At 40.7% G+C, this 13707-nt stretch overlaps 1 protein-coding gene across 1 annotated transcript; it reads left to right on the forward strand.

Moving 5' to 3' along the window:
* Nucleotides 1-865: 865 nt before the first annotated feature.
* LEPR (leptin receptor) lies at nt 866-13010 on the forward strand (the record flags this gene model as incomplete). Its single annotated transcript, XM_010178045.1, is given in 12 exon segments — nt 866-1163; nt 1345-1462; nt 4317-4516; nt 6890-7038; nt 7275-7431; nt 7522-7604; nt 8738-8954; nt 10141-10323; nt 11239-11334; nt 11877-11979; nt 12720-12836; nt 12920-13010. Coding segments are annotated over 12 exon segments (1812 nt in total), but the record flags the coding sequence as incomplete, so codon positions are not given.
* Nucleotides 13011-13707: the final 697 nt, after the last annotated feature.

The raw sequence follows: 13707 nt of genomic DNA on the forward strand, positions 1-13707 counted from the left end.
TGCCTACGTGAATTACTGTATCACTGCTACCATTTGGTATTAACTACACTGCTGAGATTGTAAACCGAATTTTTGAGACCTTAATCTCCTGCTGATTTCAATAGGAGCAGAATTAGTAACTATGGGAAAGCTTGATTGATTGTATTTATTTATCTATTTATTTATTTATTTATCTTTCAATCCCCTCTCCCCTGGTGCTGAATAGTAATTCTCTCAAAATCCACGCTCTGGTATTACACTAACGCTTCAGCTCACACATGATTTCAACATCCTTGCAGGGTTCAAAGAGTTAGATTATTTGGTTTTTTGTCAAACCCATACAAAGCTCTTCTCTTATTTGGATCTTCTCTCACTTTTACCTGAGGACTATTTTACAATTTTAAAATATGTGGTGTATGTGTTTGTGTGAGACGAGTTACAGAAGTTAACCCTTTCTAGGTTGCAAGTACTTGTTGCAGTATTTAAATAGCCTTAAAAAAGGTGGGGTGAGTAGAAAGCAGCAGTGTTAATCTAATTTCTGAAGATTTAATTTACAGGAACCCATACGATTCCGTTTCCCTTGTGCTGCTGTGTTTTGCTTTCACTGTACCCTCCAGCGATTTTCTGCTCATTTAATTCCTGTTTGCCTGGGGATATTGAAGATTATTTTTATCAGAATTTACAAACATCATTTATGGAGGGAAACAGTCAAAGGCTCATTTCTCCCCCTCTCCTTTATAGTTGTTAATAGTAATTAAGAAATAGGAAATGTAGAAATACATCTGAATTATAACAATATTTTTCTATTAACATATGCTTTTGTGGTTTTTTTGTTCAGATTCTAATCTCACTTTTCTTTTTACCCCTTTTTTTCCCCTTCTGTGTAGCTGAAGTCCTGTACTTCCCTCCTAAGATACTGACCAGCGTCGGTTCTAACGTTTCCTTTCATTGCATCTATAAAAACAAAACCGACATTGTACTGTCCAAGAAGGTTGTTTGGTGGCTGAATTTAGCAGAAGAAATCCCAGCAAGTCAGTATACGCTTGTGAACGATCGCGTAAGCAAAGTTACTCTTTTCAACTTGAAAGCAACAAAACCTAGAGGAAGTTTCTTCTATAACGCATTGTACTGTTGTCATCAAAATAGGGAGTGTCATCATAGATACGCTGAATTATATGTAGTAGGTAAGATTCTAGATGATTTTAAATTATAATTTTGGTACATTTTTAATAGTAAGGTCAGAATATTTTAATTTTAAACTCCAGTTTAGCTTTTACTGAGCAAGTTACGACTTGTAATGCCTTTTTTTTTTTTTGTTTGAACAATTATCACTTTATTAATAAACTTTCAATGTGTTTTAATTAGATGTGAATATTAATATCACATGTGAAACGGATGGGTACTTAACTAAAATGACTTGCAGATGGTCTGCAAACCCAAACACATTGCTTCTGGCGAGCTCCTTGCAGTTAAGATACCACAGGTACGTATAGATTTGAATGCACTCTTTATGTTTGGAAAGTGTTGCTCTGGAAATATTATTGCATCAAAGAATTCTGAATTGATGTAATTATAAAATGTGCTTGGTTTCTGTAAGCTGGGCTTTTTCCCAACTGGAACTCCAGGGTTATTAATTACGTGTGCAGAAAAGGGACCATAAATACCTGAGTATGTAACATGGATTCTATTTACCATGTTTTACAGCCTGTAGATGCAGTTTGGAAGCCAGTTCTCTTAAAAGTAGGTGTGTTTGCTTCTGTCAGTTGTAAAAATTATTCTTCTAGTTGCTCATATCTACAAATTGTAAGGAAATAAGGAAAAAACCCATTCACAGTGAGAGTGACTGAGCACTGGAGCAGTGGCCCAGAGAAGCTGTAGAATCTCTGTCCTTGGAGACCTTCAGATCTCAACTGGGCAGGACCCTGGGCCACTTCATCTGCCTTTGAATTTAACCCTGCTTTGAGTCAGAGGTAGGACTTGAGACCTCTTAAGGTCTCTATGCAATCTTTGATTTTTCTATAATTCTCTATCTTTTTTTTTTTTTCTGTATACAGACAGTAGATAAAAATACAGGGATGGAATTTAATTAATTCCAGATGGAAAAGAGCTTGCTTAGAAAGAGAGAATCAAATCTTAGGTCATAAAAGGAATATTGCTTTATGAAGGTAGCCTCTTCGGTGGCCAGAGCAATCCTTGGTTTTCATGGTCAGGTGTTTTGGCTTTATTTGGTCTGTTTAATTTGGTCTGTCCTTTGGACAGAGCAGGAGAACCAGGATGTGGTGTGGAGCACACTCATTATTGTTTGCAAAATAGAAAACTGATTATTAAATCAGTGGTCTAATCATCTTTATCTTCATTCATGTACACAAACATGGCCTGTGATAGTATTGTTTTACCATGAAACTAAAAAAATCCTTTAGAGTTACTAATACATTGAGACTGAGAGTTTTCTAGAACCATGCTAATCTTTATATAAACAAGACAGACAGACAACCCTTCCTGAGGGAAAAAAAATCTCCAGTTCTACTGCTCTGCTGGACTGGATTAGCAAAAGTTTTGGCAAACAAATTTAAATCAGCCCTGAGAGCCTAATCCTTTGGAAAGCTGGACTGTCTTCTCTGTTGGAGGTGGACTGAAGTTTTGAACTATGGTAGTACCCAGGTGAATATTTCTCAGGATTTTTTGGCCTAAGGTAATAACTGGAATGTTTGAGATTTCCAGTGGAGGCTTTTAGGGCAGAATTAGTGACTAGCTGACTGCAAAGGTAGGTTTAGTTTCAACTGTATTCACAAATATGAATATAATGAGTGTACTGCTGGGCAGGGAGCTTGAAATAAAAACCATGCTGCTCTTGCCATGTCTTTTATTCCCACTTTTTCACTGTTCAGGTTTAGCTAAAAATATTATTTTCTAACAGGAGGTGATAATCTGTACAGTTGTCAGAGTGTTCCTGCTAGATCAACCAGTGAACATTAATACAGACTGAAAATGCTTTCTTGTTTGTTTGTTAAAAGTAAGATCTGAAAGAGGAAAAATAAAAAAACTAAACCAAAAATATCATGGAGGTCCATGTGAGCGTAGTGACTATCAAAAATTGAAGTATAAGTCACTTAAAAATTTATAGCTATGAAAACACCAGTATTGTTTGCATAACACTTTATTACAAGCTTGAAATCAAATGGAAATGCTCAGGTGTTTTAATTGCCCAAGCTTGATTGTAAGAGGCATTGTAAATATCTTGGAGTTGCTGATATTGCTTAGACATAGGCAAGTCCTCATGATGAAAGTTGGAAGTTTGATGTGTTGCATCAACATCACACACATCAGTTTTTCCAGGAGCAGGCAACTATTCTTCTTAGTTCCTGAGGCAATTACATTTTACAGATGAACTCCAGCGCTCCGTGGTGAGATAGCTTTGCTGTTGGTGTTTTGTTTGAGCTGGGTTGTTACTCCATCTTCCTCTCCAGTCAGCGCTGCCAGCAGAAACAGCAGAGAAATGATCATCCTGGAAAAACAGAGAATGCTGAGCTAAACCTTCAAAGCACAAGGCACCAGTTGAATCAGTATGAGCTGTGTTGACAGGAAGAGCAGAGATTCAGCCAAGTGTAACTTTTGTGGTTCAGTTGAATAACTAATACCCCATCAGGCCACTCTGACCACGAGTCTGAGCTGTGTGCAAGCTTAGGAGAAATTAGGAGAAACCTGAAAACCTTCCTTTCCATCACTGATAAGATGTCCAGTGCCATTCTATCCAGGGTACAGGTCTCCTCTGTTGCCAGATGTGATACTGATTGTAGGTGGGATTTCAGTACCACCCTCCAGAATTGATATTGTTATGGGATTTCCCTCTCCTGGAGACTTCCCTGTACATGTCCAGTTGGTCCACGTGGCAGCTTTCCCCAGAACGCCAGTTGGTATTTTGAAAGTCATATTCCTGGCTGGAGTAAATTCTTGGCTGGAGATCTGCCTTGCTGTGTTTATTGCTAGCACATACCACTCAGGTGACATGATTTATGAGTATTTGGAGGTGCCTCCTCTTCTCGTACCTGTTTCTTCTTGTTAATCTCTTATCAAAAGATTTTGCACTGGGGAGAGCTTTCACGTCCTGCTTTTTCAGGCTAAGAGCCAAAGCTTTGAGGATCAACACTGCAGTGTTGTTTATCCATTTAGTGCAGATTCCAGTTCAAGATCTGTCCAAATAATCATCAAGAAACCCCAGATGGTTCCAGTGACACCATTTGTTTTAATTACTTTCAGAGTTCTATTTTACTGATGCCATGAGCAGCTTATCATTGCAGTGTGTTAACTGAACGGGGTTTTTTTTTTCCTCTTTTAAGGAGCAGAATTTATTGTTCTGACTTTCCAAGTACTTCTCCAAAATCAGAGGTGAAAGAATGCCATTTACAGAAGAATAATTCTTATGAGTGCACATTTCAGCCTATTTTTCTTTTATCTGGATATACCATGTGGATAGAGTTTAAGCACTTACTAGGAACGCTTGAATCCTCACCAACTTGTGTCGTTCCAGCAGATGTGGGTAGGTCAAGATTCGTGCACATCTTTCTTCACTTGTGACCTTGGATTTCATTCCTTATATGGTGTAGGTAAAGTACTTCTTCATGGCATTTTAAATAAATTAGATGGTGGAAAGAACAGAAAAACATAAGAGCTTTGATATTGTTTTCTAAAAGACATGGGATTAAATGTTATTTCCATATATTTTGCTTGGCACTGAAGCAGATTGGAACTGCAGCTGATACCTATAACATGAAACATTCAATTTTGCCTGTTGATTCTCTCAGGTGTTTTGCAAAGAAATCTGCAGAAAATGCAAGTATTCTATTTTAAAAAGCAGTCTCATTTTTAAGGTTCTTGGTTATCTAATTTTTCTGAGGTCTTCAATTAGTTAAATTTATACTTTGATAGTGTAGCACTCTGTGTATTACTTACACAGATATATTCATTTAAAATTGTTGGAATTATTCATGCTCTTGCATGCTTTTGCAAGTTTCTTTTGTGACACATAAAGCACCCACTTAAATTTCTATAAAAGCAAGAGGCAGGAACAGTGTTTGAGTGTTTTGAAACTGCAGAATGTGCAAAGCACCTCTTATTATCTGGTCTGTGACTTGGAGCGTTCGTTGGGCTGTGTATTTTTTGGACACAAATGCGAACATATGTAGAGAGGAAACATGACAGATAAAGCACAGCAGTGCTCCATGAAATAAAGCAGAATAATAAAATACATCTATAGTGTGTGTGGGGAAGCATGCTGACAGAGAAAAGAAATTAACCCAAACTATCCTTTGCATTTCAAAGTTGAAATAGAATAAGCCAAAACGAATGTCCCAAGCAGGAAAGGCAAAGTTCAGTGCATTGTGGTCAAGTGGGGTTTGGGAATTATTATTCCTATTATTACTATTAATTCGGTGGCCTTGTGGTTTTCCAGGTTGTTCCCACAAGTTCAAAGAGCTTGTCCCTTTTTGAGAAGCGAGTCTGCTGAGTATCAGAGAACGATGGGGAGCCTTGGGCCTGAGAAAGGCGGGTGGTGTGAGGGATGGCAGGTGGAGATCCTGCGCTTCTGCTGCTCAGACCGTTTGCCAAGAGGACCTGGCACCTCGTCAGCGCGGCAGCTGCAGCCTTAGTCTGTGTCGGGCACGTCTGTGCTCTCCCTTGGTTGTGGTTTTTTTGGGGAACAGTGGTGGCTTTAGATGGTGCTGCCCAGTGAGGAATTCTAGCAGCACTTGAGAAATCTGGTTTATTCAAATTATCACTTTTAATAGAAAGCAAAGAACAGCATTGACCTACACTGAATGGAAGGTGCTCTGTAAAACAAAACATACTCGTTCTAGCACCACTCAAAATTTAAAGCTCATTTCATTATTTATTTAATTTTTTAAAATTGTTTTCTCCTCACTCCCCATCTGGTTAATCAAAACAAGTTTATTCTAACTTTGCTTTAGTAACTGTGGTGGTTTGGGTGGATTCACCCCTTTTTGCTTGCACCTTGCAGCCAAACAGCCTGATCTCTCACCCTCCTCCCCCCCTTGACCAGAAAGTAGGGGAGAGAATTGGAAGGAAAAGGGCAAGGAGACTCAGGGGTTGAGATAAAAACTATTTACTAATTAAAATAAAATGATACTGATAACAGCAGTGATAACAGACTATACAAATGAGTGATGCACCCCTGAGATTCACAAACTAGGGCTTTGTGACATTCACCTTCAGTCTACTGGAGAAGCTCAATTTTAGTGGAATTTCCTATTAGTAAAATAAAAACTTAATGTGATATCTCCACTAATCATTGCATGATGTCTGTCACCATCCTTTATAGAACCTGCCTTTCTGGGTGCACCCCATTATTGCCAGGCTGAATCTTTTGCTCTTTGTACCAGGGGAGGTACCAGGTGCTGGCACCAATCTAAGCTATTGCAGTTTAAATTAAAATTAAAGGTACTGAAACTTGCCCATGGATTTATTTTTTTTTTTAATAAAAGATTTATTAAAGTAAGAAACTTTAATTTTAATAATAATACTACTTAATATTTAAGTACTTAATACTTTAATAATACTTAATCAAAGTAAGAAACTTTGATTTTACTATTTCAACTGAGTATTTTTCAGTTGTGATTTTAGTTTGGATCAAAATTGGAATGAATTTCTCATTAGACAAACATTGTGTTTCTCAGCCAGCAACGCTTCTGTGTGCAGTGAATGGTCCAGCCAGCCTGGATTTGTGATTTGTTATGTTTGCATTATAGCCCAGCTTTACTTGGAATAGCAGTGGCCACAGGGTGTTACCTGCCACCCTCAGGACAGAAGAACTAAACCATGATGATGAGACTTAATGAGAAATGTCAGTGCAGACATTACACTCATTTTAATTTCTTTTTTCTTTCAATTTTTCTAGTGAAGCCGCTTCCTCCCTCCGATGTTAAAGCAGAAATCACCAGGAATGTTGGGCTGCTGAACGTGAGCTGGACAAACCCCATATTTATGAACAATGACCTTAGATTTCAGATTCGGTATGCTGTGAACAGGGAGGAAATCCCATGGGAGGTACTGTCTTTTTTCATCTAGACTGAAGCAGGAATCACCGCAGTGTTGTCGTTTAGGGTGGTAGCTGGTTGTTGTGGAATTTATGGCGTGTGATAAATCACAGTTATAAGCATTTGCTTTATCTAGCAAAGGAATGTCACTGATTGGATATTGGATTAATTATCAGGGACTTTGACTCTAACAGATGCCTAAACAGCCTTTTGTGCTTACTCTAAATATTTTGACTTCTGTTACAGCTTTATGAAGTTTCAAATGCCCCAAGATCAGCTGTGATAAAAGTTCAGAAACTTTGTGTTGAGTATGTGGTTCAGGTCCGGTGCAGAGAACTGGATGGATCTGGTTACTGGAGCAACTGGAGCAGACCAGCCTATACGCTGGTGAAGGATGTCAGAGGTAGGTGTGCCTTCAGCCTGCACTCTGATGCTCTCTCCACTGTCACACTGAGGTGTGACACTGTTCTTTCAAAACTCTGTTATCTTGCAGCTCCCTTACAAGGCCCTGAATTCTGGAGAATTATCACTGAAGATCCAGCAAGGAGGCAGAAAAATGTTACGCTCCTGTGGAAGGTGAGAACAATCACGTTTTGGTCTTTCACTTTGATCCAAAAACCATCAGTAGAACTGCCAGAAAGGGGGTATGAGATGCACGTGCTGCCCTGGGAAGCAAACTTGGGCAGTTGCTGTTCACGGGACCATGTGTGCGAGGCACTGGGGATGTGACTGTTGTGCTGTATTGTGAGTGAGCACTGGACTGGGAGTCAGTCGAGGGAGGTGATCACCTGCTCTGCTCTGCACTGGGGCGGCCTCACCTCCAGCACTGGGGGCAGTTTGGGCACCACAGGAGAAAAAGGATCTAAAGCTGCTGGAGAGTGTCCAGAGGAGGGACACAACATTGGGGAAGGGTTTAGAGGGGAAGGGTGTGAGGAGAGGCTGGAGTCACTTGGTTTGTTCAGCCTGGAGAAGAGGAGACTGAGAGGAGATCTCCTGGGGGTCTAGAACTTCCTCCCAAGGGGAAGAGGAGGGGCAGGCGCTGATCTCTTCTCTCTGGCCACCAACAAATGCCAGGAGCAGAGGAAATGGCAGGAAGATGTGGCAGGGGAGGGTGAGGTTGGCCATGAGGAAAAGGTTTTTCAGGAACCCAGAGGGTGGTGGAGCACTGGAACAGGCTCCCCAGGGAGGGGCTCATGGCACCAAGCCTGACAAGATTCCAGCAGCATTTGGCCAACATGTGCCCTCAGGGACATGGTGTGAATGTTGGGATTGTCCTGTGCAGGGACAGGAGTTGGCCTCCAGCATCCTGGTGGGTCATGGAAAAAAAGCACATCAGTGACTGCCCACTCCTGTTTGTCTGTGTTTAGTATGGAAACTGTCATCTGTTCTGGTCTTTCCATCCTGGAAAATACTAACAAACCAGTGAGTTACTGCAGGACCCTGAAAATGTGTGTTTCCTTGTCCCCTCTGCCCTCCCTTCACTGGAAAGACAGCAAGTAAGTGTGTCAGCTCTCAGAGAGAGAGAGAGACAGGAGAAATTAAGTGTGTAAGTGGACTACAGTGCCTTTGCTGAAAGGACAATAGCCAGTCTATAGAATATCTTTTTTGGGTCATGTTTTCTTAAAATTGGGACACTGCCTTCTGCCCAAATAACATTTGCTTTTGAAATCAAAGACTGGGAAATTAATGAATACCAATGTTTACTGCAGCCGCTGATGAAGAATCACTCATTGTGCAGCGTGAGCCGATACGTTATAAAGCATCAGACATCAGGAAACACCACGTGGGCAGAATATGTTGATAATGGCACTGCCTGTTCATTTCCATGGACCGAGCACACACACACCGTTACCATCTTAGCCATGAATTCAATTGGAGTTTCTTCAGTTAATTTTAATTTAACTCTATCAGAGCAAATGAGCACAGGTAAGAACACTAATCAGTAGCCATTTTGAGATGTGGAAAATGCTAGGAATCCTTGTGATGCTTTTGGACAAAGCTTTCTTTGTAATAAAATTCCCTTTTGTTACAATAAAAAATGTTTTATGATGATAGGTTGAGCTATATGGGAAACAGATTCTGTATCTCACCAACAGAGCTGTTTGAAAAATGAAATTTCCATGGCATGAAAATCTTTGTGATCTTTGGGTTAAGAAAAGAGTTGTCTTTCCCTGGGCTGTCTTCCCTCCACTAACAGGATATCAAGTAATTAATTACAGAAAAACAAAATCTTACTGTAGAACTGCTCTTTCATCTACTTTGTCCTGGAAACACCCAACATTCCTCCTAGGGAATGTTTTGTTGTTTCCAAAATGAAATATGGTCTTGTTTCCCTGGCTGCTCACCTGATGGGCTGCCAGAGTACATAGTTCTCAGAGGTTTGGCTTTTATTTCCTAAGCAGCCTCTTCATTGATTCGACTGCCCTCTGCTTTATTAATAAAATAAAGGCTATTGCTTCTGAATACTTCAACTCTGTCACATTCATATGCAAATATGTGCTGTGGGAAACATTACTGCAGCCTCGTCGTAGAACTTTACTGCTGTAATGCCATTTTAAAAGCATTTTTTATGGATAAAATTCTTCCTGATCTTGTGTGTAAGCGTATTCTGGAAACCTTGTGGTTGGTAGCAGAGGTAATGGGAAGCGTTTGGCTGCCTGGATCGTGATCCTGGTGTATTACTTAATGAGATTTCACAGGATTTAGTTTTCATGCTCTCAATGTGTGCTTTACTAACTAAATGTTGACAGCTCCGTTGTTATTGATGATTTTTTGCCTCAGGAGTGATAATTAAGGAGGTGCACATGAGAATTGGGATTTTTTATATATATATATATCTGTTAAGAAGCTTGATCTGTTTAGTGTTTGGAATAGTTGGTGTAAACCAAGCTTTGCTGGTTTAAAAAGATGTTTGCTTATGTGAACTAGAGATCAGGCTTTATTTTATAGAAGATAATCATTAAACAAGTAAATGATAAAGTGGAGAAACCACAGCAGTTATTTATGTGCATGTAGTTTATAACATACACCTCTCCTGCTAACCCAGCTCTCATCTCACCTCTGCCTGAGTTCCTGGGATTAATTCCAGGCTGTTTTCTCCCTGTTCCGTCAGTGAACGCTGTGCAGTCGCTCGGCGCTTACCCAGTGAACAGCTCTTGTGTGATTTTGATGTGGACACTTTCACCTCAAATATACACGATAACATCTTTTGTGATTGAATGGATGAACCTCAACAGAGAAGAGGAGATGAAATGGGTGCAAGTTCCTCCAAATATTACTAAATATTATATTTACGGTGAGTGTGCACCTGAAAATGTAATATATTATTTATTTTATTAATTTTATTAATAGTATAATATTATTACATTTATTAATTGTTATAAAACAGAAAAATGTAGTGTTACTGAGCTCTCGGGTTCCTTTTTCCCCCTCTTTCTGTTTCTGGTGGTTTTATGGTAAGGATCAGGGGAGAAATTCTTGACTGTCATTAGAGGACTGACTGTAAAGGATTGACTGCTGCATTAGCAATCAGGTTGACAAAGAGTAAAGCTCAGGACTGGTTCATTTTTTTGGCCATACAATAAAATTAGTGATGGAATATTGAGTACACCAGCTAATTATCTAAGTTAATATAGAATCATAGAATCATAGAATGGTTTGGATTGGAAGGGACCTTAAAGCTCATCCAGTCCCAACCCCCCTGCCATCAGCAGGGACACCTTCCACTAGACCAGGTTGCTCAAAGCCTCATCCAGCCTGGCCTTCAACACTTCCAGGGAGGAGCAGCCACAACTTCCTTGGGCAACCTGTTCCAGTGTCTGACCACCCTCACAGTGAAGAACTTCGTCCTAATATCTCATCTAAACCTCCCCTCTTTCAGCTTAAACCCATTTCCCCTTGTTTTGTCATTAACTGCCCTTATGAAAAGTCCTTCCCCAGATTTCTTGTAGGCCCCTTGGCTTTAAATTTCTAAGATCTACAATAGCTCCGTAAAGGTGTTAATTCCATGAGGAAATAATGGCAGATTATCCAGTATAGATTAATAATTTTAACTTTCCAATATTACAGTGGGTATCTATAAAAGATGGCTCTCATTATTCCCCTCTCTGAGCTGATTTGAACTCTGATATGTGACCAGAGTCTCTGTGGGGGTAGCTGTTTAAAAGTAGGATGATAATTTTGATTCAGAAGGCTGATTGCCTCATTCCAGATCACTTTATTCTGATTGAGAAGTACCGGTTCAGCCTCTACCCCGTGTTTGCTGGAGGAGTTGGCAAATCCAGAGCAACGGATCAATTTACCAAAGGTGACTGATTTACAGGATTTTTCTCTGTGTTGTTTAGGAAACAGGAGCTTGTAGAAATAAATTTAAATGCAGAGGAAGTTTCTATCTTATCAGGAAACAGTCAGTAACTAATTGTAATTACAACTATAAACAGGGATCTAGACTTCAGTTGCTTTATTTTGAAATCTTTGTGGGATTAATTGCATGAGGGACCTGAATTCCTGCGCATCTAACTTCACAGCCAAGGTCCCAGGTCCCTGTGGTTCTTCATTCTCCAATTGTGGACTGTTCTAATTTCATATAGTCTGATTTAATTTCTTAATACTAAGGGAGCAGTGGGCACCTCTGACAGGGATGGAGGAGGCACCTCAGTATTTAAAATGATTCCTTTTTGTCTGTTTGTTCTCGAGGTAAAGATTTATTGATGTTCAATAAAACAGTTTATCAGGGTTTTTTTGCATTTAAGCTGTTGTTTCTGCTGTTTGTTATTTCCCTATTGCAAACTAATTGTTCACAGACAAATTATTATTCGGCATTATTATCTGAATTCCTTTTATTTCCAGCTGGATATGAAAATGAGACTAATTCCAGCCTCTATGTGGTTCTGCCAATAGTTATTTCAACCTCAGTTTTATTGCTTGGAGCGTTGCTGGTTTCACACCAAAGGTAAGTTGTTTGTTGTCATATAAAAGTCCCAGAAGATCTTTAGAAGAAGGTGATGCTGCTTAGATGATGCCTGTCTGCTGAAGTGGTGGGCAGGGCCTTTCTGGGGAAAGGTAGGAATTATTTGTGTCGTATATTTGATGTACTGTACTGAAAGACAGCAGCTCTGTGGAACGCAGCACCTGGAAGTCAAGTGTCTTGAGTGCACAGGCTTGTTACCCTGCGCAGGTCAGACCCATGGCCTTTTGGGTCTGGTGTCCTTGCAGTAAGATGATGATCAGCGCTGTTCATTTTCACTGGGAAGTGTCACTTCAGCCTGTGCCACCTGCTCCTCACTTCTGCAGGGTGATGTGTGTGGGCAAGTTAACGAGTGTGGAGTGCTCTGAAGTTGTGAAGCGCTCCGAGTTCCGTATCTAATGGTCACCACAAAGGACAGGCTGAACTCAAAGCCAATTGAAAAAAATCCCCCTGAGTTTTGAGGAAGGTGGGTTGGGGTTGTGTTCAGCAAAGACTTGCCTGGACCTTTTATATTTTGCTAAACTGCCACCTGCTGTGCTGCTGCTTTATTTCTTTATATATTTTTTTTTCTATTAAATTTTGGCCATCTCTTGTGTCTGAAGCACTTGGTTCATTGTCACAGTGTTCTGGATAAATGAAATTGCACAGAATTGTCCTTTTCTGCCATGCAGCAGTACAGAATCCATGAGAACAGTACCAACTCCACAATTTACCTCATATTTCAGAATGAAGAAACTCTTTTGGGAAGATGTTCCAAACCCCAAGAATTGCTCCTGGGCACAAGATGTTAATTTTCAGAAGGTGTGTATTTCCCTGGTGATGCTTCTTCCCCCACCCCGGGGGTCTGACTGCTGTTTGCTTAGTGCTGAACTGGACCTGTTGGTTAGACTAGACCCTGACTCAGTTACTGAACGAAGCGACTCAGGGCCTCTGAAGTGTGTGACACAGCCGTTGTCTCAGCTGTAGAAAGTTAAAATGGAGAAATGGGCCAGGACCAGAGACCAACAGCTCTTTGAATGGAAATTTCAGGGCAATTAGTAAATCAGTTGCAGAATCATAGAATCATAGAATGGTTTGGGTTGGAAGGGACCTCAAAGCTCATCCAGTTCCAACCCCCCTGCCAGCAGCAGGGACACCTTCCACTAGACCAGGTTGCTCAAAGCCTCATCCAGCCTGGCCTTCAACACTTCCAGGGAGGAGCAGCCACAGCTTCTCTGGGCAACCTGTTCCAGTGTCTCACCACCCTCACAGTGAAGAACTTCTTCCTAATATCTCATCTAAACCTCCCCTCTTTCAGCTTAAACCCATTTCCCCTTGTTTTGTCATTAACTGCCCTTATGAAAAGTCCCTCCCCACCCTTCCTGGAGCCCCTTCAGGTGCTGGGAGGCCGCTATAAGATCTCCCCGGAGCCTTCTCTTCTCCAGGCTGAACAGCCCCAACTCTCTCAGCCTGCTGAATCCCACAGGTGTAATACTCATGCACCTCAGTGAGTGCCACGTGTGTGTACCGAGGGCAAATTCTTTGGGGTAAACTGCCTCTGCGTTGGGCTGCGAATCGGGAGCTGTGGTGTGATGAGCTGTGAGAAGAGTGAGACTTTACATGGACTTCACCAGTTTGCAGCAGCAGAAAGTTTCTCATGGTCCCAGAGTCTGAGCGTGTGTAATCACTGAGACAATAATCATATCACAGAATCATAGAATTGTTTGGCTGGAA

Source organism: Antrostomus carolinensis, unplaced genomic scaffold (assembly GCF_000700745.2).
Source record: "Antrostomus carolinensis isolate BGI_N321 unplaced genomic scaffold, ASM70074v2 scaffold37381, whole genome shotgun sequence".
Lineage (NCBI taxonomy): Eukaryota > Metazoa > Chordata > Aves > Caprimulgiformes > Caprimulgidae > Antrostomus > Antrostomus carolinensis.